The 25,141-nt window shown below is 37.3% G+C and overlaps 7 protein-coding genes across 8 annotated transcripts; 5 read left to right on the top strand and 2 right to left on the bottom strand.

Moving 5' to 3' along the window:
- Positions 1 to 3,525: 3,525 nt before the first annotated feature.
- Positions 3,526 to 4,375, bottom strand: LOC26527122. Its single transcript, XM_032728332.2, has 3 exons — positions 4,231 to 4,375; positions 4,029 to 4,154; positions 3,526 to 3,948 (listed from the first exon to the last, which is right to left on the bottom strand). Exons 1-3 carry the CDS (start codon positions 4,373 to 4,375, stop codon positions 3,878 to 3,880), a joined length of 342 nt encoding a protein of 113 aa, XP_032584223.1. The 3' UTR covers positions 3,526 to 3,877.
- A 3-nt stretch (positions 4,376 to 4,378) lies between these two features.
- LOC6573837 (salivary glue protein Sgs-5) lies at positions 4,379 to 5,163 on the bottom strand. The gene is made up of 3 exons (XM_015167148.3): positions 4,917 to 5,163; positions 4,683 to 4,862; positions 4,379 to 4,614 (listed from the first exon to the last, which is right to left on the bottom strand). The coding sequence occupies exons 1-3, from the start codon at positions 5,134 to 5,136 to the stop codon at positions 4,577 to 4,579; spliced, it is 438 nt and encodes a 145-aa protein (XP_015022634.1). The 5' UTR covers positions 5,137 to 5,163; the 3' UTR covers positions 4,379 to 4,576.
- Positions 5,164 to 8,379: 3,216 nt separating this feature from the next.
- On the top strand, positions 8,380 to 8,929 carry LOC6573839 (vasotab). Its single transcript, XM_001999862.4, has 2 exons — positions 8,380 to 8,602; positions 8,744 to 8,929. Exons 1-2 carry the CDS (start codon positions 8,410 to 8,412, stop codon positions 8,800 to 8,802), a joined length of 252 nt encoding a protein of 83 aa, XP_001999898.1. The 5' UTR covers positions 8,380 to 8,409; the 3' UTR covers positions 8,803 to 8,929.
- A 103-nt stretch (positions 8,930 to 9,032) lies between these two features.
- Positions 9,033 to 10,272, top strand: LOC6573840 (aspartic proteinase). The gene has a single exon (XM_001999863.4). It carries the CDS (start codon positions 9,100 to 9,102, stop codon positions 10,231 to 10,233), a length of 1,134 nt encoding a protein of 377 aa, XP_001999899.2. The 5' UTR covers positions 9,033 to 9,099; the 3' UTR covers positions 10,234 to 10,272.
- A 926-nt stretch (positions 10,273 to 11,198) lies between these two features.
- LOC6573841 (U-Kazal-Dg21.2) lies at positions 11,199 to 12,241 on the top strand. The gene is made up of 3 exons (XM_001999864.4): positions 11,199 to 11,420; positions 11,486 to 11,638; positions 11,696 to 12,241. Exons 1-3 carry the CDS (start codon positions 11,246 to 11,248, stop codon positions 11,707 to 11,709), a joined length of 342 nt encoding a protein of 113 aa, XP_001999900.2. The 5' UTR covers positions 11,199 to 11,245; the 3' UTR covers positions 11,710 to 12,241.
- Positions 12,242 to 13,231: 990 nt separating this feature from the next.
- On the top strand, positions 13,232 to 14,430 carry LOC6573842. Its single transcript, XM_001999865.4, has 2 exons — positions 13,232 to 13,659; positions 13,721 to 14,430. Exons 1-2 carry the CDS (start codon positions 13,263 to 13,265, stop codon positions 13,774 to 13,776), a joined length of 453 nt encoding a protein of 150 aa, XP_001999901.2. The 5' UTR covers positions 13,232 to 13,262; the 3' UTR covers positions 13,777 to 14,430.
- LOC6573843 (serum response factor-binding protein 1) lies at positions 14,224 to 16,778 on the top strand. 2 transcript variants are annotated; one of them, XM_001999866.2, is made up of 2 exons: positions 14,224 to 14,758; positions 16,452 to 16,778. In XM_001999866.2, the coding sequence occupies exons 1-2, from the start codon at positions 14,224 to 14,226 to the stop codon at positions 16,634 to 16,636; spliced, it is 720 nt and encodes a 239-aa protein (XP_001999902.2). In that variant the 3' UTR covers positions 16,637 to 16,778. The 2 variants fall into 2 exon arrangements, with proteins under 2 accessions (XP_001999902.2, XP_043863348.1); XM_044007413.1 differs by lacking the exon at positions 16,452 to 16,778 and having other exon boundaries at positions 14,224 to 14,584; positions 14,711 to 14,956.
- The last annotated feature ends 8,363 nt before the right edge of the window (positions 16,779 to 25,141 follow it).

Here is a 25,141-nt window from a genome sequence, read left to right as displayed (position 1 = left end):
AACATTCCCATGCAAACTTGTCTTCTTTAAAGTTAACTAATTTAGTCTCAGACCCAATAAATCGTTTTATATAATTTCCTTCCTATATACATATGTATATGTATACTTATATGAGGGTAGTATATATGTAGGTAATCGATCTCCATTGGTCTTGCATACCCCAAATATGATCATGAAATATAAGCCAATGCAAGATTTCTTTCTGTTTTTAAAGGAGAACAGTAAAGAGTAATCAGAGTACTCTTATATTAATATAATATCCTTAAGCATAAGCACCCTTTCAACTGAAACCTTGGAAGTGCATTGAGTCAAGCTGTTGATTTTTATTCTCAATTTAAGATATTTTTAGGTCTAATAAATAATGATCTTTACAGTTCAAGCGTCATAATATCATAATAGAGTCTTAAGTCTTATAGAAATATGATTCATAATAAATCTAGTAAATTACTCAAAAATAACTTTGTTTCAACAAATTTTGATAGAGCTTTTATTTGGTTGTGTTCTTATATTTCCTTTCTCTCTCTCTCTCCCCCGCTATCTGCTATAGATAGATATTGATCCAGCATTTTGCTTTATGCATCTGGATATATTCAATTTATTATTAGTTTAACCAGGCATAATAAGTTTACAGCGCACATTAATTAAGTGCATTTGTATCCCTAGCGACATGCCCACACATAATTAATGTGCATCTACTGCAAACTTCAGAAGCGGGTGACATCAACGCACACGAGCGGACTGCAGCCGTCCGTACACCCACCCAACCGCCCACACAAATGCTGCATAAATGGCCATGTGGTTGGCTGAGTGTCAAGGTCAGAGGAGCTGACAATTCCTAGAAGACCAATGCCAAAGGTGAAGAGCGGACATAAAAACACCAACAATAACGAGTGCGATGGCAAGAGAAACCTCAAATTACCGTTATATGGCATCACGCATGACCACCAACACACTCACACGCACATCCCCACACACACACACACACACACTCTCGCGCACGCACATCCAGCACACGTATGCAAAGAGGGACCACCGCACACACAGCTCTGTGCATTATTCGAATTTGAACCTATCAAATTTCGCACAAATCATAACCGGGTACAGAAGCCTGCGTACCCACTTACATATAAATGTATGCGTGTATGTATGTATGCATCTATATATATGTAAAACAGTTCAGAATATTTTACTTGAATATTATTGCTGGCAAACATTGCGGAATTTTTGTTCGCTACTTATTTGATAACGAGCTAAACATAACAAAAGGCTGGGTAAGTCAGTTCAGTATGATTCTGCTGCTGCGGCGACTTCTGATTCATGACAAATTGCCATTGCTTCTTCAATCTTCTCTGATAATTATGGGGTATTGTGCGCTATTCCTTCTTTATATTCAGTCATCTTTTTCATGTTGTTGTTGTTGTCATATCGTCGCATAAATTTCGCAGCGCTGCGCTGCGCTGTTGTTGTGGGTGGCGGAAACGAAACGAAGCAACTGCACAATAGTGATGCGTAATATGTATGTATGTAAGTATGCATGGATTACCTGTGACTTTTGAGTGAATGGTTCATTGGCTGCAAATACATACATCTGCACTAAAGGCATAAAACACCTTATAGTTAGCCGATGGCCACAAGTCACCGATTAGTTCTTATCTTGCGATAGCATATCTGTCTACACTGTTATCAGAGATACTATGCAATTTTATACAATATTCACATACACTGCCAGCAGTTAAAATCACATTTTAATCCAAGTCACTTCCATTGCTCATCTCTATCAAACAATTCCCATACAAACAATATACACACACCTACGCGCATACATACACACACTCACACACTCACAGGTCATCTGCAACATTAACACTTACGGTTTCTAGTTAACATCCATTTATTATCTTTTGAATTAATTTGTTTATCTTTTTTTTTTTTAAGTTCACAATCACAAATCTGAGTAGCGGCAGCGACCAAAGAACAACGCAAATGAGCGACGAATGTTTTTTACATATGTGGGCACTCAAAAGCATCAAACAGTTGCTAAAATGTTATTAACAGCGCGCAAACATTTGCTTCTGGTAAAAATTCCGTTACTTTAGATTGATTTTTCGCGCAATTTTAAAAGGTTTTTAAGTGTTTGATTTTAAGTAGATGGAAGGCGCATCATTGTTTTGATTCATTAATATCAAAAGGTACGCAATTATTGATTATCATAAATAAGAGAAATACTCCTACAGAAATATAACAGAACAGCTGTTGCTTGGCAAATACGATTATTTTTCTACATAAAAAATTGCACCAGTGAGTAGGGAATGCTTCGATAAAAATTGGTCTTAACAGCGATACAAATTAAAAGGCCTACCATTGAGCGTGAAAAATTATATGAAACATAGATGGCGCTATCAAAATCTCAAAGTGAAATTTAAAACGATTTTATTGAACCAAAACAATTTATAAAGAAAATTATTTTAAAAATAGAAACAATAATATCAAATGCAGCAGAGAATTTGGAACATATTTAAGGATTCGCGTACAGTGTAAATAAATAATGTAATTGATTAATTGAAAGCATATATGAATTATCCGCAATGAGATTCGAATTATACATTTTGTCGCGCCAACATGGACATAATTGGAATTGCGCAGTTTAAATTACGACCTAGAACTTGTGGGAGGCCAACTGCAATGCACTCTCCCACTTGGCGGCATTTAAATCTCTCGTGGTCGAGGTCTAGGTCATTGAAGTGTGGCTATTGTTATCCAGTGGCAGGGTCGCACTCTCACATTTACATACGCATTAGACACACACGGACGCTGGCACTCTCACTCACTCACTCACATACACACACACACACACACACACACACACACATGTCCATACATTGTTTGCTTGCACATATTCACAAGCTGGCATGTGTGTATGTGTGTACACACTCACTGGCACATGCATGATACAGCCACACACAGACACAGAGATATAAATGCTCCCATATAAACTCCACCAGCACATGCATACCGCAAACACGTATGTGTGTGTGTGTATGTGTCGCAGACATGTTTGTATAGTTCATACTGCAACAATGGGGCAGAAATGTATGCTTCGAAATGTGGCCAGCGGCTGCTGCTCCACACTCACACGACCGGAACAATTGAGTGAGTGACATGGCATTGTTCTGCATAATTGATGCGCAATTTGTTTGGCTTTGAAATCGAAACTATGTGTATGGCAGGTAACTGGCTAAATGTCAAAACAATTAATAATTGGGCAACTAACCTGTTATTGAACCGCCACGCGAGTAGCTGTAAAATCTTTGGAGCCTTCACAGTAAGCAGCCTTCGACTGTGCGTATGTGCATATGTGTTTGTGTGTGTGTGCGTGTGTCTCTGTGTGTGTGTTGCAGGTTATATTGCTGCCTGCCTAAAGCGAATTTTTTGTCGTTGTCTGCGATTTGTATTATGTACACTTATTTGTTGGTCCTTACACTACGGTGTGACTATGCTAATATGGGAGGATATTTTATTCAGTGGTCGCGTTCACCGTTATTTTTATTCTTGTTGGTATAAATTTAGATCACGAAAAAGAGATTAGCACAATTGTATACGTATACGATTAAAACAGGTCAAAGTTGCGCTTTTAAATTAAATTAAAATGTACGCTTGTTTTAGTTGTGGCGTGACGAGACGACAGCTTAGCCAGAGAGAAAGTTACACATAAAACAGCAGCAACAGCAGTGGTTGGATATATGTATATCCTGGCGGCTGCCATGCCACAGCCACTTTGAACTATATACATATATTGCAACGCATGCGCGCGGCACTGTGGCGACATCTAGCGTCCATCTCCCACTGCTGCAAGGTGCTGTCGGCCGCGCTGTCGCCGCTAGAGCTCCAATTTTTGAAGGTCCTCGTTGCTTATGAACTCGCAGGCTCTTTTAGATATTATTCGATAGTCTGGAAGAGAGCAACAGATAGAGAGGAAAAAGGACTGAAATTTCTCGATGTTTATATCCATTACTTCAGCAAGCACTCACCTTTCTGATATTTGCAGTTATACATGCGCATCACACAGCTGCTGGCGAATGTTCGCAGACAACCGTCGTGCAGGGCACAGACCACGCGATATCCTGTGGGGCAAACGTCGTGGCACTTGTTGGGTCCTATTGAAAAATGTTGGGAATGGCGATTATTTTATTTAAAAATTTCATTTTTTTTGTCAACGAGACATTGACGCACCTTGCAAGGAGAACAACTGTCCAAAGATAGTGCCAATCGAACCGAGCAATATAAGCAAAATAAGTTTGAAGCCAGGAGCTAGTCCGGTTTTCATTCTGACTTGTTTCTCGCGTGCAATTTTTGTAATGACATTAAAACTCAACATTCATTCGATTTCTCATTTACTTCTGCCGTGTTTATTTGTTTTCAAAAATTGTGTCAATATTTTTATAAAATTTATAAAAATACTTTAACACTTGTTGGGGGTCAATAACAAGTGATCGGTTCGAGCTGTGCACTTTCGCTTTTGTCTGATGAAATATCCAAGTTCCGGTACTTCAACTCAACTCCATTTTAGTTAAGGTACTTATTGCCTGCATTCGCCCTCTTCTACGCCGATATACGCTGAAATGATAATATTATTTCTTATTTAGTGGGGGTATTTCGAGTATAATTATATGATATTTTCATACGTATTCCGTTTACGCAGGAGTGTTGATCCAAGAGGCAGCGATTCAGGAAAGTTCTGGTCCTCGTTATGGGGGCGCCTTCCCTGTTAGTATCTCCGAATGTAGCACAGACACCACTGCCGCCCAGTGGGCAGATCTGAACGCAACGTTTCTTGCACTCCTCTCGTGTTATTCTTACCAAAGCTACGTGATAGACAGAGGTTGTTAAATATGCCTAGAAATTCCTAGGTAACTAACCTTTTTGGCAGCTGTTCACACGATTGCAGTTCGCCGATTCGAATATGCAGCTATTCTGGAAGCCTCGGCAGAATCCATCAACAATACTCCACACTGGTTCCCTGTAAAAGGGATCGCAGCGAAATGCGAGCTCGCATTTCCGAGGGCAACACCGGGACAGAGCCGTGCTCAGACAGACGATTACGGCGCACAGTGCGATGGAGAACGACAATTTACACATGTTGCAGTTGTGAAACTAGAATTTTGACTCATCTGAAGCTCGCATTTATACCGATTTGCCTTTTAGCCGTTATCACTTGCGTTGTTTAATTAATCACAATATGTGCTATTAATGTTGCTATTGTATACATTTTTGTTGTATTTCATTTCAGTTGTGCAATTCCCATTTGTGTACGTGTATAATGGTAAGTATGAAAAAACCGAAACTAAACAGAAAAGCTAAAAATTCTATTTACAAATAATAATATAATAATAGTTTATGTACGTCACTATTCACAAAATTGTATTTTATTATTGGGTTGTCTGACATTGTGATATAAGGCAGCGAAGAGCAAGCCTAATTGTTCAATTGTTCATATCTGAATATATTTAAAATTAAATAAACAATATTTGATGTGTAAATAAAACAACAATTTGGCATCCACAAAATCAAATAGTAAATGAGCCAAGAGCGAAGCTAAATAACATTAGAAAAACAGTGCAAAAGAAAAAGTCGGTAGAGAATTTTTCAGTCGATCACGGATGATTTTGAAATAACATATTGTTTGTGTTCAGTAGAGTTCATTTCTCTTTTAATATATTTTTTTAATATACAACAAAAATTTCTTTACTATATATGAGAAAAATATTACTATATTAACTAAAATTATTAAATAAATTTATATTGAAAAATTAAAATAAATTTTTTGAAAACAATATGTGATATAATAAAACAAAAATAAAAATTTTTTTAAATATACATATATACATATATTTTTAATATAGTACATTTTTACTTTCTGGGTGCTTCGTTTATTCTATAAACATTTAATAATTTTCATTTTATCAAACATATATATGAATATTTATAATTGTATTCCCTTTTCTGTTAAAACGAAAATAATTATAAACTTGGCTTCAGCTTAGTCATCTAAATTTAAATTCTCTAAAGCCAGTCGAACAATGTACAAAGGCGAATATACCCTTTTAAACTAAAAAAAAAAAAAAAAAAAAACGAATAAAATATATGAATTTCCAACAAAAGTAAGAATTGTGGGTGCTACGTATATTTTAGTCGTATTTAATTCGTGTTTTAGGCTTTTAAATTATTGTGGTAAATCTGCGTCTGTAAAATTATATTTTATTATATATACTTCAGGGAGCTTACGTACTTATAAAGTACAAATAACAACAGATGAATCAAAAAATCTGCCCCAACACAGAGCTCGATAGCAGTTTCAGAGGGATTTGTGAATTCAGTTGTAAATAATTTGGCATGAAATTTCAATTTACCATACATAATTTTAATTGCCAAAACACAACAGGCACCTGGCTTTCTGGCAACAATATCTTCTTCAATTGTCCGCTGGACTTGACTTGACTGGACTGGACTAGAGTCGAGTCGAGTGGTCTGGACAGAGAGACGCTTTTGAAAGTCATCCACATGTAGAGATGTTGTTATGCATGTTGATATACTCTGTGAGCATTGAGATTCGCTATTGGGGGTATATATAAATATATTTTTATTATATAATATATATTAATTATATTTGTGGCCAGCCAGTCTCGAGCCTTTCGACGGCAGCTTTCAGCTGTAAAGCTCGTAAAAGTTACAGCATTCAGAAAATTCTTTGAATATCAACGTGAAGCTTGATATAGTTATTCCCGATTTTCCACACATCTAAAGGGCGAATCCAAAAATCGTCACTCTTTATTTTATACATATTTAGCTACCTATGCCTCTAGGTATAGTCCGACGTGACTCAGAGTATACTCATTTCAGTCCGAGTTCGATAACAAAAATGGATAGAGCACGTTTTAGGGTATTTCTTGGCCGGGCACATTCCCTTCTTCTGTGATAGCTTTGCAGTCGCATATTGTTTTGCCCCTTTCGAAAGTAAAGTCTTTCATTTGTAAATAAATTGAATACGCTTGAAGCACTTGACTGTACTGAATGAAAGGGTAATGAATCTCTTCTTCAATTTGACGTCCTCTATTTATATGTAAGCTCACATTAACTGAAGAAGAGTTGCACTTAAATACACATATGATTTATGACAATATTTGGCAAACGCTTTATTTATTTGGTTTATGAATTGTGTTCATCTGTGTTACTCCCTTAGTTTTCTCCTCCTCTCCTTAACTCTCCTTAGGCAACTTATGGATATCATTTGATTTGATTTATGATTATATAAATGTTTTTATGGGACTTTCTGCAACACCTGTGTTTTTTCCGTCGTTTGGTAGTCGGACAGGGCGTCGTTGTAGTCGGACATGATGTCGTCGTGGTTGCACAGGGCATCGTGGTCCGCCTAGTGGTCGGACAGGACGTCGTGGTCCGTCTGGTGGTCGGACAGGGTGTCGTGGTCCGTCTGGTGGTCGGACAGGGTGTCGTTGTGGTCGGACAGGGTGTCGTCGTGGTCGGACAGGGTGTAGTTGTGGTCGAGCAGGGTGTCGTCGTGGTCGGACAGGGTGTCGTTGTGGTCGAGCAGGGTGCCGTTGTGGTTGGACAAGACGTCGTGGTCGAGCAAGGATTCTCGGTTGTTATGAGTGTTACTGGCTTGTGTGGCCTGTGAGGCCTGTGTGGCTTGTGTGGCCTATGGGGCCTGTGTGGCTTATGTGGTCGGTGTGGTTTGTATGGCTTCAGTAGTTCAACACAAGGATAGCTACAAGGGTGCGGACAACAATTGATGTTATCGTAATGAACTCCAATTCCGAGGTCTCCCATTGCAACATGCTCGCGTATGAAATAGCAGCTCGAAACCTCTATGAGCCACAAGACGCTCCACATCCAGCTGGTATACATAGCGGCGTACTGAATATTATTCGACCTATTGCCACGCTTGCCAACAATTGCTATGTAACGAATCGATTCGTGGCATAAAATGAGGTTTCTAAATGGAAAATCGAATGGTCAATTCGGTTAACCCACATAAATTTATTACAATATTTCAGTCAAGCCCAGATTAATGATCAGCTTTGAGCGAGAGTCATACGATAGCTGGCTTCAGGTTTCACACTCGTGTAATTATTTTGCAAGTCAGGTGTAATAAGTACCTGGAATGACTGTTCACAGAAATAATCATAGTGTGTTTGTTTATCTGATTCCACTCATATACGAATTGGGATTCACTTTTAATTAATATGCTCGCACATCTACGCAGATGACAATTGTTTTGCTCTCTATGCCAACGTTCTCAGAGAGGAAACCAGTTTTAGCCAAATGCCAAACAGTCGCTATATAAGCTTGCGGATGATTTGACTAACAAATATTCCATTGTCACTCTCCATCGCAATGAAGTTCTGCTTGGTGCTAATCGGTTTGCTGCTCTGCTGTGGCCAAATATTCGCCGCCTACGATTGCCCGAGCATCTGTCCAGCGATATATAAACCGGTCTGTGGACAGGCCACGATCAAGGGAAGGCCGGTGCGCTGCGAGTTCTCAAACAGCTGTGTGATGGGAGTTAATGCCTGCACTAAGGGAATTAGTAAGTCACATATTTATATATTGGATGTACAACATGTGTTCTGAGTGGCAACTTAATCTAGTCTTACGTGACTACATCTTTCGTTAATATATTGATATATATTTTATTATATTTTAATTAATAAAAAATACATTTTTACAGACTGGCAGGAATCGCCTTGTAAAGGACTTTCACCACTGTGCGATGCCCTGAAGAACTAAGTTGATTACTCAAACATAAAAAATACTTTTATAGGTTTACCAATCCAAAATCAAATCAATATATAAATAATACTGATAACCGCATTTGAAAATGGGAACATTCCGTATTAAATACTTTAAAAAATCATTGCTATTCCCGTTATTTCCCCCTAATATTGTATTGCCTATAAATATATTGGTATGCCTAAGCACACGTTATGGGTTGGCCTTAATGGGCTCATTACAGCCAACAGGTGTATTGGCAGCTAACAGCGTCCAGAGCGAAATAGCTCAGTTCTCGGACAAGCCTCATCGAAGATGTTACAAATGTGTATAATAGTTTTTTACCTACTTCAAGTATATGTCAGCCCCTTGGCCAAGTCTCTCATGCTCCGAGTGTCATTGGAGGTGAAGGCGAAGCCTTTGGCCAGTCCGCAATTGCACAGTTTTCTTGCAACTGAGACGCTGAAGCTAACACTGGAAAATAGAGACAATATGGAGTACTATGGGCGCATTAGCATGGGCACGCCCCCACAGCTGTTCAGGGTGATCTTCGACACGGGCTCGGCCAACACGTGGCTGCCCTCGAGCAATTGCCCGGAGAGCAATATCGCCTGCCAGCTGCACAGCCGCTACAAGGCGCGCAAGTCGAAGAGCCACGTGCCAATTGGTCGCAACTACTCGATGGCCTACGGCAGTGGCTATGTGAGTGGATATCTGTCGCAGGATACGCTGCGATTAGCGGATGTTGTTGTGCCCGGCGTGACCTTCGGGGAGACGCTGACGCACTATCAGCCTGCCTTCATTCCGACGACCTTCGATGGCATCGTGGGCCTGGGCTTCGGTGAGATTGGCTGGCGCAACACGACACCCTTCCTGGAGCTCCTCTGCCAGCAGCATCTCGTCGAGCATTGCCTGTTCTCGGTCTATCTGCGGCGCATGCCTGGCGAGCTGTATGGCGGCGAGATCACATTTGGGGGCATTGACGAGTCCCGCTACCTGGGCGATCTCCACTATGTTCCGTTGTCCAGGGTCGGCTACTGGCAGTTCGAGATGTCCAGCGTGGCTGTGGGCAATCGACAAGTGGCAGAGAAGATTGAAGTCATCTTGGACACGGGCACCTCATTTATTCTGCTGCCAATCGATCTCTTTGAGGAGCTGCAGCGCGCCATCGGGGCCATCATTGTGAACGGATCGAACGTCGTTAGCTGCCAGGCGGAGAATCTGCAAGATGTTTACTTCCATGTCGGAGAGAAGAAGTTTACTTTAAGCCCTGCCGACTATGTGGTTAAGCTAGAAACTCCCAGTAAAACGATCTGTATCGCTGGATTTATGCCAATCGATGAGAGCTTCTGGGTGCTGGGCGATATATTCCTGACGCGCGTTTACAGCGTTTTCGATGCGGACGCCAAACGTGTTGGCTTTGCTGAAGCTGTTCTCGAGGAGAATTAGCACAATATGAATAAAAATAAAGAAATTTAAAATAATTCATTTTTAAAGGTGTACCAAATAATATTTCTATATCAGTTGGTATAAGGTTAAGGTATTATAAACATATACAGTGCTGCTCAACTGAATAGGTTTGGTATTTTTGAAAGCTTAACATGTTCTCTTTAACAAAAACCTCAAACTTTAATGAAATAAATTTTGTTGTATACAAAAAAATAAAATTAAAAATAAAAAAAAAAAAAAAAAAAAAAAAAAAAATAATAAAAAAAATTAATTAATAAATAAATAAAAAATATAAATAATTGCAATAAAAAAAATAAATCAATGAATAAAAGTTAATCGGTAATTTCAAATCAAAGTCTCAGATCTATATATATTCTTGGAATCTGATACTTATTAATATTTCAATGAATCAAGTCATTTGAATAACCTTAACTTTAATTTGTAGTAGTACACATTATTACAATATTTGATTTTCAAATATTAAAACAAGTTAATATTGTTCTTATTTACATATGTGATTTGTTTATCAAAGAAATGATAATTTCTCTAGCACTATAATAAACACAAAAGAGAAACCTATTAGCTCTTAGCCAGAACTAAACATACATTTTTAGATTTACGTGGGTTAGTTTAGTTAATGGTCTATGAGCTCGCTTTCAGATTGGGATACACCCATTGATAGATTAAACTATTCACTTATCCAATTACTGTACAGAAATCATTAACCTTATCAACACGGTCTCTTGATTTACGTCATATTTAATAAGCTAATGAGTAAAATCTGAATATTGTTTGTTTGCATGGAGAGTTCTCGCTCTATGAACAACTGTTGTGTATGTGTGTGTGTGTGTGAACAAAACCTGTTTATTTTATCAGCTGCTCAGCATTTTAGTAAACATACCTACTAATATACAAACATATTCAAATGCTCAAGCTAGTTTCATTTTTAGATTGTGCTATATATTCCCATTACATTGGGCAATGTGGCAGCAGTTGATGCTAAACAGTCGAAATGAAGCTAATTTACGCGGTTTTCGTATTGCTTGGCCTGGCCTTAAGTCACGCCACTGCCAGCTGCTCGGCTGATTGTCCCGACACTGAGGATATTGTGTGGGCAGTTGGGGGCGGTTGCAGTGTCTTCCGTAATAAGTGTTACTTCGACAGGGAGAACTGCCACCGGAAGCCGCGTAAGCAACTGAACCTGTCAATTCAACTCAGTGACTATTTAATTAAAATCATATACAATTGACAGCACTCACCATTTCGACCAAGGAGGAGTGTCAAAAGCTCTGCCCTAGGGTCTGCCCACTAATTTATCAACCAGTTGGAGGCACCTATAAGGGCCAATTAAGACACTTTGGCAATGCATGCGAAAAGATTGTGCACACCTGCCAAACCGGCGAAAGTACGTAATCTCGTATATAAACCAGAGCCCAAAATGATGTCTGTTTTCTTTTTTCAGCTTTCTTTGACTAAAATGAAAACTTATAATTAAGTGAACGAATAGAGCAAAAATTTCAATTATTTTGTAGTTATTTCTACATTTAGTACTCATATCATACACATATAGGATAGGAAACGTTTGAGGATCTTTTATGAAAAATTTGAATATGCTATAATTATATTATTTAAATAACCTTTCCTTATTTGGGTCACAGCTGTCAATACTAATTAGCTGATCTGTCTTGACCTTAACATATTTATGTGATTTTTGTTCATATCTTTAATTAGTTAATTAACTTTTGTGTTAAAAAGATAATATTTTATATAGACCTTAAATTTTTTTAATGTGATTGTGATTGACAATCAGAGTCTTTTAAGGCAAGCTTTTAAAACGAATTCCAAACAAAATTAGACGGCTTCTCTCAATGCAGAAAGCCCTACGTTTTTTTTGATAAGAAGACTTGTTAGCAAATTAAAAATTTTAAGTTTAGAGTATATAAGAAATAGGCTCAATCAATATAATCAAATTTAGTATAAACTTTATCAATAAACTTTATCAACTCAATTTTAAACTTCAATTAATTAATACTTTAACAATTATAGTATATTGGGACAGTATAAATTTCGGTATCTGTGTTAAGCCCTTTCCCAGGAGCTTCATGAAATTTAGTCTATCGTCTATCTAATTAATATTTTACGGAACTTGGCTTTATTAAAATCGTATATGAATGTGCAACATATCCTATAATAATTCTATTTCATCTACTATAATAATTCTATCATATTAAAACAATAAAAGTATTAAAAGAGTAGCCGAAGTGCAAAAAAGCCAAATAATACTTTCCTACATTGAAACCTGTTTTATAACTTAGACGCGAAAAACTTGTTTACTTTTTATTTACACAGTTATTTTTGTTATATTCATAAACTTTAATGAATGTTGGAAAAAAAAACAGTGGCAAATGCTGTCTTGATGGATTTTTACTATATACAAGCAATTCAACATGAGTTTAGAGTTTAGACGGCATTGATCTAACAAATGGTATGTTAAAATAAAGAAGTCATAACTCTATGACCCTGAGTCAATTGTCAAGCTATAAGAATGTTGTGTTACGAGGGATTTGTTTCTGCAATAGAAATTATAAAGTTGAGCTTAACTCTGATCGAGATAACAGATTGTAAATATATTGAATATGGATATATATTATGAATTAGCTTGAAGTTTACGATTTTAAAAATCAATGACAATGAGTCAGAGAACAAATATTTTGATTCATTTATTATATGACGAAATATAATATTACTAAATTATATTCATATGGAGTGAAGATGGTAGTGATATACCATTTCAGTTTGAATACTATAATAAAAGCCCAATTAAAGTACAAGTACGTTTTTCAATGAATAGTAATTAAAATCTGTCGATGAAACGATAAAATTAATATCTATTGTGGTTGTATAAACAAATATAAAGGTTCGTTACCTGTCGGCTTGCAAAAATCCCACGAAGTGACGTCAATGCATGCAAAGTCATATAAAAACGTGCCGATGCCGCTGAAATAGCCAAGTTACTAGGAAAACCGTCAATGAGAGAGATGTGGAATAGCAGCAAAAATCAATTGGCATTGGCAATCGCCTTGCTTTCACTTCTGGCCATACTGAAGGGAACGGAGGCGCGACACAGCCTGTTCGACTGTAATGTGAAGTACAAGTGCTCGGCGGAGAAGGATTACATCTGGGCAACCGACGAAGAGCGTTGTCATGTGATCCATAACAGGTGCCTGCTAGAGGTCGAGCAATGTGCGCGCCGTGATCAGGGCAAGGCGGAGCTGGTGGAAACGGATCGAGAGACTTGCAAAAAGACCTGTGAGAGGCCGTGCGAGAGAAACTTTGAGCCTGTCTGTGCTCAGTTCTTCCAGGAGGAGTACATAACCTTCAGCAATGAGTGCGAGATGCGCAACTATATATGCACCCACGAAAGGGGTGAGTATTAACTGTGAGTGTTTGAGAATAATAAGCAACTGATCTACGAATTTCTCAATAGCCTACTCGTTCTACGATCTTGGAAAATGTGTTAGCTCTCCCCCATCGCAAAATTAATTGTTTTGTGGAGAACAACAATTGTAAACATTAAAATTTATTTTTGTATTCAATAAAAATATCCATACACAAAAGTCATTCAACTTATTTCACAAAGTCAGACAGAGCTCCAATTATTCGGGTCTTAAGCCTCACACACTTTGTATTTTTAGTTGTAATATATAATTATAAAATATGAAGTTCAGAGATCAGACATCGCTTCAAACTGGAGCAAATCCAATGTCAGTAATATATTTTGGGATCAGGTTATTAGATATATCAGATATATCAAGTAATTAACTTGGGTTGTTCTTAATTTGTTTGTGTAAGGACAGATTCAAATCTTAATTGAGTGCCTTAGCCAAATTTTGTTGGGAGTTTGGAGTTATAAATAAGCTGGACTTTCTCATTAAAGACATCAGTTGTCCACAAGCAACACATACAGAACCTTCTGAAATAACATCAACAATGGCTGCCACTTTCGTTATCCTGCTGAGCTGCCTCGCATACGGCATTGTAGCCAGTCCTTCGCAAATTGGAAGCTTGCCTGGCGGTCGCCCAGCTCAATCTGTCCTGGGTCCCGTAGCTAACAAACCATCGTCATCTTACTTGCCACCAGCTAAGCAGGGCAGACGTCCAGGTGCTGAGCCTCTTGTGTCCATACCCTCGAATCCAGCTCAACTAGCTCTCGGATCTGTTGTGTCCGCACCAGTTGCGCAGCGCCCGGTTTCTGGTCGAGTTCCAGTCAACGTGGGTGACATACGTAAATCATCTTACCGTCCTGTTGATCCTGCTTCATCTACCCAGAATCCATCTGTGCAGAAGCCATCTCTCATCGGAGCTCCTCGCCCCATTGTTCAGCGTCCTGTTGCACCTGCTGTGCAGAAGCCATCTCTCATCGGAGCTCCTCGCCCCATTGTTCAGCGTCCTGTTGCACCAGCTGTGCAGAAGCCATCTCTCATCGGAGCTCCTCGCCCCATTGTCCAGCGTCCTGTTGCACCTGCTGTGCCTGTACAGCGACCGGTTTCTTCTGGTTCCAAAAGCGGATCTCGCACTGTCGGCCCTAACGCTCCCTACTAAATACCAAGACAGCCCCCACTCAAAATTGTGACCCCCAAAACTTGCGATGAAAACATTTATTACCAATTTTCCAAATAATTCATCAAATTACTAAAATAAACACATAGCTACAAAGAAAAAACAGTTTTTTATTCTTTAATTTGAAGACAAAATGAAAATAAATAAATTGTTATTTCGATTTACAAGTACAAAAGTTATCAAACGTTTTATATTTCATTCAGGTATAAATTGCGTAAGACGTTGGAGTAGAAAGAATGAAGTTTTCATACTGGTTGGAATATTACTACCAATACACGCAAATGCGCAGTCATAATATATATTGTAGATTGGAAGAGTCGCACGGTTGGGACCTTCTCAATACGTAGAATTTATATTCGAAATCACAAATAAAGTTATGAACAAGTTAGAAACAAGAATGAAGGTACATATATGTTGCTCGACTAGATAATACCCTTAACGCCGGCAGATTTTTCTCCTTATATATGCTCCTCAGTGTATAAGTGTTTGTAGGGTGTAAAGAGGGGAGGGGAAAAAATAGGCATTGCTAGTAAGAACAATTCAAACATAATTCAATATCTATTTCTATCCTTAGATGTGTGCAAAGGTAAAATGCATATGCTGCCACGTTCCTTTGGTAATTGGTCAAAGGTTTTTTTTTAATAATTTCTAAGTTACTTAATGGACTTTAATGCAGTTTTGGTAGTATTTTAAGCCTATATCCAATTCGCATAATACTAGATGAAAATCTGAAGACTCGAGCAGATGTAAAGTCATACGAGCTAATCTAATAGCTGAATTGAATTAATGCGTATAATCTGAAAGAGTAAAGCGGTTAATTTTTATAGTAGAGCAACTGCTAGCCATAAAAGAGATTAAAGTGTTTTAGGAATTTATTTTCCATAATTAATTCATTATTTGTATCTATGATTGAAAAAGTAGCGTCGGCAGGAACAGGGCCCCTTCCGGCTATATGTACTTGTATATTTCAAACTTGTAAGATTAACATTGAATTACAATCTATACTTTTATTGCACTACAATCTAAACTCGTACCGCTAAGTTCAGAGATCAACCACCGCTAAAACTGGAGCATACCACAGCTCTCCGATAACTAAATCAGGTTATTAGATTTATCAAGTACTTAGCTTTGCGTTATTCTTAACTGTTTTTTGTGTAGGGACAGATTGAAATCTTGATTGAGTGCCTTGAGTAAATTTTTATATGAATTTGGAAGTATAAATAAGCCGAGGTTTCTGAAGAAAGGCATTAGTTGTCCTCAAGGAACACATACAGAACCTTCTGAAATATCAAAAATGTCTGCCACTTTCGTTATACTGCTGAGCTGCCTCGCATACGGCATCGTAGCCAGTCCTTCGCAAATTGGAAGCTCACCTGGCGGTCGCCCAGCCCTGCCAGCTCCTGTGGTTAACAATCCATCACCATCTTACTTGCCACCAGCTAAGGGAGTGGTCGAACCCCCCGTTCCAGCTCCTGCAACTGTTAGGCCTGCACCAGTTACTGTTCGGGCTCCAACCAACGTGGGCGGCAAACGTCCATCTTCTTATGGCCCCGTTGTTCCTGCTCCATCTGACCAGAGTCCATCTGTTCAGAGGCCAACTGTGCAGAAGCCATCTGTCCAGAGGCCATCTGTGCAGAGGCCGTCTCTCATCGTAGCTCCTCGCCCAATTGTCCAGCGTCCTGTTGCTGAACCAGCTGCACCTGCACCTGTTCCACAAAGACCGATCTCCGCTGGATGCTCCAAGAGCGGATCTCGCACCGTCGGCCCTAACGCTCCCTACTAAATATCATGAGATGAGGTGATTGAGGTCTTGAAACCCGAAATTCCTGCACATTCGATGAAAACGATCATTATATAACTTTCGAATAAACTATATCAACTATATAATTACAAAAATATACAAATAGCTGCAACAAACACAAAAATGTATTTTATTATTACTAGCGAAGCAGAAAATTGAATAGATTACATTTATTTTTAGTAACAGAGGCTATGGTATAGTTTCCTATTTAAATCAGGAAATGTGAAAGAAGCAATACAATATATCAGCAATAGATGCCTATCATACAATCAATGTCACAAACACCTTGTTAAGAGGCTCATGGATTCTGCCGAAGAATTCGTATACAAAGTCTACAACTATTTGTTCACGGACGATTTATCTTGCTAAAGTCACTGGTTTAGGTCATAAATTAATTAAGAGTAAATAAGAAAGCTCTATTCTGAAAAAAAAAAAAAAAATGAAATTAATGTACGACATATACAGATTTTAATATAAGTTTAGTTTTATTCAATGGAACGGAAAAGTTATAGGTTATTTAATGCAAACATGTTCTAAGTTTGCTATGGGAAGTCTATAAGGCTTTAACTTCGTACGGGACATGAATACACCGACTTAGTAGATTTCGGATTTTGTATATATCAATCAATCAAATTTTTACAACAGAAGGGATTTGTGATTTGGAAAATAGAACATCGGAGCATTTGAAAAAAATATTAAATAATAAATTTCCCATCGTAAATCCAATAAGTAATGCCTTTCTGCTTAATTTTATTTTTACACCGGTTTATACAAAAACAGAAGTATTACAATTTTTTTGACAAAGTCATCAAGCTCACTAAGCGAATTACTCGGACTTACCCACTTAAGCTTGTCATAGTTGATACATTAAAGTTCTGTCTCGTAGTCCTAAGTTCAGAGTTCAACCACCGCTACATACTGAAGCAAATCCAAACTCTGTTCAAATTGGGTTATTAGATTAGATCAAGTATTTCATTTTGCATTTTTCTTATCTTTTTAATGACTAGGGTTTGATAAAGATCATAATTGAGTGTTTTGGTCTAATTTTATCGGGAATTTCGAGCTATAAATAAGCCAAGGTTTCTCAACAAAGACATCAGTTGTCCCTGAGCAACAAACAAGCAACAATCATACAGACCTTTTTGAAATAATATCAACAATGGCTGCCACTCTCGTTATTCTGTTGAGCTGCCTGGCATACGGCATCGTAGCCATTCCACCACCACCCTCCTCTTTGCCACCAACTGGAAGCCAGCTTGCCAAACGCCCAGTCCAAATTCCTGTGCGCATTCCTGAAATCACATTACCCGCAGTTGAGCTACCTGCTATTAATTTGCCACCATCTAAAGGAGTAGGCAGACGCCCATCACCAATTGTTTGCAGACCCTCTGGTCGCCCTGTAGCTCCAGGACCAGTCATTCCAGGACCAGTAATTCCAGGACCAGTCATTCCAGGACCAGTCATTCCAGGACCAGTCATTCCAGGACCAGTCATTCCAGGACCTGTCATTCCAGGACCTGTCATTCCAGGACCTGTCATTCCAGGACCAATAAAACGCCCAGGAGGTGGCAAACGTCCTGTCCAGCGTCCTATCCAGCGTCCTGTTGTACCTGCACCAAACCCAAAGAGCGGTTATGGCTCTCGTACCTTTGGCCCCACCGCTCCTTACTAAACATCATGATATCAGATAAGTGTATGTTTATGCACTTATCGGATCTTACGACCCACAAAGCATATGATGAAAACAATTATTATAGAATTCTTGACTATTACATACAAATATTAAAATAAACTTATTGCAAAAAAAAGTGTACAATATAGTAACGTTAAAGACAATTAATTTTTAATTATATTAATTAATTAATTAGTATTTATTAATTATTTTTGTTTAGTCAAAATGGGGATAGCTTCATTATAATCCAATCTAAAACTTTAAAGTTGAATTCATCACGTTAGATGGGATAGAATCGAAATTAATATAATATACTAAGTCGAATATACATAGTAGGATGCAACTGAACGCGTTATACTAGTTTACGCTTCCATGAAACTCAAATCAATTGAAATTTATTTTATTTTCCGAGGGAAGTATAATTTGATTTAATAAGTCGCTCTTAAAAACAAAAACATGTCTAACATGTTAAGTAACCCTAGTGGGAAATATATGACAAATAGAGCTTGCCCTATCTAAACAATCCCTAGAGAATGTTTTTAGGTTTTATCAGATCATATTCCGATAATATTATTTGAATTAAGAGTATTTTGCTTAAATTACAAAAACCTATATGCCCATTTCACTTCATCAAAAATCATTAAAATGTATTTTAAAAGCTTAAACAATTTATATTATTTACTATTTGCATAGACCTTAAAATTATTTTACTTATATTTATTTTTGTTGCCTTCGGGATTTAAAATCAAGATTTGTTTTTTGTCAAATTTTTGGTTAATTAATACACGTGCTTCATTTTTAAAAAATACCGGCGCTTTCGAATAATATAAGGTGAATCTCCGAAAGTAAGTTTGTTCTCATTTAAAACTGGCGCGTGTCGAATAATGAGTCCCTATAAATTATTGTTTATAGTATATACGTCAAGCTGTAATCTTCTTTGCCAATTAAATAATAAATGATTTTCCTTTTAATTGTTTGAGTTGAATCTATAAAAGCGCCGAGTTTGATAGAAATAAGAATCATTTGTTAAATAAATAAATGCTGTATTTATTTATTATAAATTCAAATAATTATTTGTTTGTCGATAGCAAAAATGAGTTCTACTCTCGTTATCCTTCTGATTTTGTTCGGATACGGCATTGTTGCATATTCACGGCCCTATCGACCATCCGTGGGTACTGGCACTACATTGCCCGTAAGCTTCGAAAATCCAATTGCTGCTGGATCTACTATACTTACACCTGTTAATCAACGGCCTTTTTTTGCTGGAACTACCGAAGGTGCTATCTTGGAGCCAAGCAGAGACCGCTCCAAGACTCCCTACTAAATATCATTAATATATGAATTCCACTTGTGATACTACTAAACATACGCAACAAATTTATAACTTTACTCAAATAAAAATATTCTAGAAAATAATTTCTTCCTTAATAATTTATATCAATTATTAATTATAAATAACAGTTTCAGGTGTTGATGGTCTTATTGTATATTATAAAATATATTTGATTTTATTTTGAATAAAATGAAAATATTTTTAATATGTCCTTCAACGTTTACTTTTTACATTTAAACTATGGAACCCCTAAGAACCAATTACTGATGGCTCCCGTTTATATTAAGAAAGCCTAAAGTCGCGATGCCCAAAAAAACAGAATGAACCAAAGTGGTATAGACCAGGTTGAGGAAAACGGAAATACAATCAGATTCAATCAGGTTTTAAATAGAAATAGCATAAATTGAGTTTAGACTGAGCTACAATAATATTTGCTGCACTGAAACTTCTTATCTGAACCTTCTTCTTATTTGCATAGTGTATAGGTTTTCATAATAGTCCCTATACTATTGGAATGGTCTTTGAATCCAGCTTGAAAGCATAAAGTTGAGCTTAGCTTTATAGATACATAGATACTAATGGCAATCAGTAATCATTTTGATATATGTGGATATATTGTGTGATTTCGTTTGATGTGCTTCATGAGCATATAATTTTAAAAATTTTACTATGAAATATATAATACTTACCAAATTTTGTGTACTCACATAATCTTGGGATTTAGCAGACGAATTTACCTATAAGTTGGAAAATAGCGATATATATAGAAACGACGTATGGTTGATTTTTATTAAATATATGCAAACATTGACATATTGACTTAATTGCTGCAGAGTTTTCATTGTCTGGAATACAGTAATAGAAAAGTACATGGATAAAATACATGAAACAAATCTAAATCTATATTATTTATGAAATTTGGTCAAGTCAACTTTTATTTAATTAGATGATTCATTCTGTAATCAGGTAATCAATGCATTAATGTTCACATGAGATAAATCATCTGCGCCTAATTGGAACAGACTAATTGAAATATTAATGCACTTGACGAATGAGCATTCAGGAATTGGATCTATAAAAGCGTCGAGTTTGATCAGAAAAATATCAGTTGTCAACGAACTAATTTGCCAACTAAAAACATCTGCCTTTCTCCGATTACTAAAATGGCCGCTACTTACATTATCCTGTTGAGTTGCCTGGTGTACGGTGCCTTGGCTGGCGGCGCAGCACCATCCAAACTATCGTCAGTGGAAGGACGTCCGGTTGCCCAAGACGCAGGAGTTCCTCCTCTACGCCCACCAGTGGCAGGACCTGCTGTTTCGAGACCATCGAATGCCTATTTGCCGCCAGCTAAGGGCGCGGTCAGAGCTCCAGCTGCTTCTGCTCCTCTCAATTTGGCACCAGGTGCACAGCGCCCTGTTGATAATCGCGCTCCAGTCAATGTGGGCGGCAAACGTCTACCTGCTGACCGTCCCATTGTCGGTGCTCAATCTGTGAATCGCCAAACTGTCATCGGAGCTCCATCCGTCGGAGGCAAACGCCAGGGATCTCGTCTGTCTGCCCCCCTCAAGCAGCGGTCATCTTATGGCGGTGCCGTACGACGAGGACCGGCAGCTGGCGCGGCGCGTCCAATCTCACCCATCCGTCAGAAACTGGGTTCCGACATTGTCGGCTCTCGCACTGTTGGCTCCCGCACTGTCGGCTCCAAGGCTCCTTACTAAACAATTTTAGCGGCAATATGACTCTTGAAGATGGAAACGGAAAATCGCTGATTACACTGAACACACAACAACAAGCCTACTCCTAATAATCAAATTAGAATCTTTATTTTTCATATCGCATATGTTCTCTCAAAAATCTTAAATAAATTTCAAGCAAGACAGAATTATAAAAATTTAATTTGTTTTTCACTAGAGGAAATTATACATATAAAAAGTCTTTCTCTTTGAAGGTTGTTCCATTGCGATATGTGTTAAGCAATGGTTATTCCATTTCTTCAAAATTAAGTAATTTGATTCTGAAAGCAGCAAAGTAAGATAAAGTGATTTTGATTTCAAAATAAGAAAAGGCTTTAAAATGTTTCATAAGATTATATTTTTAAATGCTGCGTTGTCAATTAAATTGTATTTTTCGTTGCGTTGACCTCAACTCAAGTAAGACAAACCTAACTTAATTTACTTGCTTTGTTTTTATCAATCTTTCACGGTAGCCATATCAACTACTTTTTCAGACTCTAATAAGCCCGTATGAATCTGAAAGAGAGAGAGTTTCCAAATGTAATTGATTTTAACAACATTGCTCTATTAGTCTTGATACACATCATCACATCACTTAGTGGAGAAGAATAAATACTTTATATTAATAAATGTTCTAACAAATTTTAGGTTGTACTAGATATTATACGTAATGAGTCTATAATAATATGCAATAAATGTATTAATAGATGATAACATATTTGTCGCAGAGCTAAAGTGTTGCGCTAAGGGGTACAATAATATGAAATATTTACGCACTGGGAAATTCCGAATATAACTCTGCAATTAAATAATTAGATTATAATTTATAATTAGCTGTTAAGTTAATTAAAATTAAATTTATTTTTTAGCACTTAACGCTTGACCTTTTGCATGATTTAATTGGCAAATAAGATGTGGGTCAAGCAGCAGCTATAAAAGAATCTGCATCACCGAAGGGAACATCAGTAGCAGCTGGAAAACTTTTAAAGATGTCAATTACTAAGGTTCTGCTGCTTAGCTGCCTGGCATATGGAGTCGTAGCCGTGCCTCCAGTTCCGCCGTACGTGTCGCCAATTGGAGCTGTATCGCCGGGCTACAGACCTGGTCTTCAAGGTCCTATTGCTTACGGATCTGTGTTGGGTGGAGGCATTGGAGGCGTTAGTAGAATTGGAGGAGTTGGTGGAATTGGAAGAATTGGTGGAATAGGTGGAGTTGGAGGAATTTCACCTGCTTACGGATCCCTCATTGGTCGTAAATTTGGTGTTCCCGTTGGCATTGTCGGTCGTCCTCGCATAAACCCTGGCTTCCAACAAGGCATTGTGTCTCCAATCTCTTCAGGTCATGGCTACCAGGGAATCCCCAATAAATATTCTCGTGGTCCCTTTTAAATCTTAATAAAATGAAAGGTTTACTCGAGCTTCCCAATTAAAAAGAGTAACTGAGACAAAACATAAAAAAAAACTTTAAATTGATGTCATTTAATTTAATAATTTCATAAATATTTTGGAGTAATTTAAACCATGTTTTGCTGTTGTTGCTTTAACATGAGATTCAGACAGCTGTTTATACAATATACATAATACATAAGCCATAAGTAGTTTAAACCGTAGCCGGGTTGGCTTAAAGCCCATGGCCTGTGCAATTCCTCATTAGTTGTCATGATTGCCATAATTGGCATATAGAAGACTTCATTACAGCCACGGCTGGATTTGGGGTAGCTGGTCAAAGGTATTTCATTTTATAATGGAGCTCAGCGAAAGCCGAAGCAGTGTGAAAAGAAATAACATGATCGTTAGGCATTTGAAAATCAACCTTCGCACACCCAATTGGTAAATGGCTCAGGGTCGGCTCTGGTCGATTATTGGTGTCTGGCTCATGTGCAACAATAAGAGCAAATTATGCTTACTATTCGCCTGAGCTATCGCAAATCCAATTGCTGTGATAAGTGATTTTTTGCGAAAATGAAATGTCATGGCAATAATGATTTAAGAAATCTATAGACAAAATTTCGAGAAAAAAAAATGTACAAATGCCACCATCGTGGCTGGCAAATGCTTCACTTCACAATTTTACAATTATGTAAGCGTAATAAAATTGGCTTATACTACACTTCAGACCACTTGGGAGCATGTGCCGGAGGTGCTCTAAATCTTTAGCCAGCTATGACTCAGACGGAGCCCCGTTGCCAGCTGTGCGTTTTCGGGTGTCTGCAGAGTGCCAAAAAGTTTTAATTTCTATGCCATATTCGTGCGTTTTTCTTATACAATTAGCCAGGCGGCTATTAAATCAGTACATACATATCAGCAATTGCTCAATCGCATTGATCAAGTAACAAATAACATTGTGCCGAAAATTGACATTTTGTAAGCATTTTGAAAAGTGAACGCAGCAGCACTCACAGCAACAACAACAGGCCTACATACATGTGGTGCGTTGGTAAAAATCTTGAACATGTTAAGAATGCCCGCAAGGTTGTCTACATCCACTGTGGCAGCCATTCAGCGCCTCCAACTTAATTAAATTGGCTTAACATGGACCATTTGTGGCTTAGTTGGTTAGCTGGCGGCTCTGTCCGACTAATCAAATTGCCAATTTGAAGGCGCATTTGCAATTAAGTTAGGCCATAGCAACGAGCTTTTTGTCAGGCCAACGCCTAACGATTCCATTATGATGCACTCGGCTGGCCAGCAAACAAAATGGCATGCGATAAATATTAATTAAGCAACTCAATGGCATGGGCAAAGGAGAATGAGCAACTAATATGCGACCATGTTAATGTTTTGCTCTACATTGAAGCTGTGCGTAAACAAAAATGTCACACGCCATTAAAATCTAATGGCATGTTTAATAAACTTTAAGAAAAACGAGACAAAAACGAAACAAAATGTAATGCTGTCAAACCAGGTCGATAACGCGGACTTCTAAAGCCCACAAACTAAACTTAAAAATAAAAAATAAAAATAAAAAATGGCCTCTTGTTGGTCTTTAATAAAAGAACAGCAACAGAGCAGAGCAAACGACTTTTCAAAAATGCGTGGAGCTCGTGTCAAAGTGTTGCGCTTGTTTGTTGTTGCTTCTGAAATAGTTGCACAATTTCCATGCGTTCATGCAAACCAATTGTAAAGGCAACGAAGTCTCTCAAAGCCAATCTCAAAAGCTATAAAATCGATATGGAAAATATCTTAAGATCAAAACGAATTTTCAAGCCTGGCTCATGTTAAATTGATTTTAATGGTTCAACCTTTGGACGTTTTCGGTGAGCTTAGTTTAATTATGGCTTCATGTCTTGGGTATTTTAATGTTACTATATGGAATATTAAACTAGATTTACTTGTGTGCAAAGTCAGTAAAATTCAATTACAGGTTTATTGTAATGGAATATTATTAATTGCTTGCCTGACCATATATAATAAATGTGTGCTCTAAAAATTGTATTTATTTTATATAAAAATTAATGTAGTCATAATAATAAAAAATAGAAACAATTATAAAAAGATTTTATTATTTATTATTATTATTATATTATTATTATTATATTTATTAAATACTAATGTTTAATAATAACCAGCCAAATCCTAGACATGAAAGAATTAAAAAATATTATAATAATGCAAATTTATTAACTAAAATTTATTACGTAATCAAATTTAAATAAAAATAAATTAAATATTAGTCTTTATAAATATATGGCAATAAATTAAATATTAATACTATTAATAATAGTAAAAATATATTAGATATAA

Source organism: Drosophila mojavensis, unplaced genomic scaffold (genome assembly GCF_018153725.1).
Source record: "Drosophila mojavensis isolate 15081-1352.22 unplaced genomic scaffold, ASM1815372v1 contig_16, whole genome shotgun sequence".
Taxonomy (NCBI): Eukaryota; Metazoa; Arthropoda; class Insecta; order Diptera; family Drosophilidae; genus Drosophila; species Drosophila mojavensis.
The sequence above is the reverse complement of the archived record's forward strand: the minus strand, read 5'-3'. Positions and strand labels throughout refer to the sequence as shown.

Bases quoted from the DNA above. Each gene is read 5' to 3' on its own strand.
- LOC26527122 (XM_032728332.2), bottom strand. From the start codon at position 4,375: ATGTTGAGTTTTAATGTCATTACAAAAATTGCACGCGAGAAACAAGTC. The intron at 4,155-4,230 runs GTGCGTCAATGT...ATTTTTCAATAG, and splicing joins ACAGTTGTTCTCCTTGCAAG to GACCCAACAAGTGCCACGAC. The intron at 3,949-4,028 runs GTGAGTGCTTGC...GCTCTCTTCCAG, and splicing joins TAACTGCAAATATCAGAAAG to ACTATCGAATAATATCTAAA.
- LOC6573837 (XM_015167148.3), bottom strand. From the start codon at position 5,136: ATGTGTAAATTGTCGTTCTCCATCGCACTGTGCGCCGTAATCGTCTGT. The intron at 4,863-4,916 runs GTTAGTTACCTA...TCTATCACGTAG, and splicing joins TGTGAACAGCTGCCAAAAAG to CTTTGGTAAGAATAACACGA. The intron at 4,615-4,682 runs GTATGAAAATAT...TTATCATTTCAG, and splicing joins CTCCTGCGTAAACGGAATAC to CGTATATCGGCGTAGAAGAG.
- LOC6573839 (XM_001999862.4), top strand. From the start codon at position 8,410: ATGAAGTTCTGCTTGGTGCTAATCGGTTTGCTGCTCTGCTGTGGCCAA. The intron at 8,603-8,743 runs GTAAGTCACATA...ACATTTTTACAG, and splicing joins TGCCTGCACTAAGGGAATTA to ACTGGCAGGAATCGCCTTGT.
- LOC6573840 (XM_001999863.4), top strand. From the start codon at position 9,100: ATGTTACAAATGTGTATAATAGTTTTTTACCTACTTCAAGTATATGTC.
- LOC6573841 (XM_001999864.4), top strand. From the start codon at position 11,246: ATGAAGCTAATTTACGCGGTTTTCGTATTGCTTGGCCTGGCCTTAAGT. The intron at 11,421-11,485 runs GTAAGCAACTGA...TACAATTGACAG, and splicing joins GAACTGCCACCGGAAGCCGC to CACTCACCATTTCGACCAAG.
- LOC6573842 (XM_001999865.4), top strand. From the start codon at position 13,263: ATGAGAGAGATGTGGAATAGCAGCAAAAATCAATTGGCATTGGCAATC. The intron at 13,660-13,720 runs GTGAGTATTAAC...ATTTCTCAATAG, and splicing joins TATATGCACCCACGAAAGGG to CCTACTCGTTCTACGATCTT.
- LOC6573843 (XM_001999866.2), top strand. From the start codon at position 14,224: ATGGCTGCCACTTTCGTTATCCTGCTGAGCTGCCTCGCATACGGCATT. The intron at 14,759-16,451 runs CTGTGCCTGTAC...TTCAGAGGCCAA, and splicing joins CCAGCGTCCTGTTGCACCTG to CTGTGCAGAAGCCATCTGTC.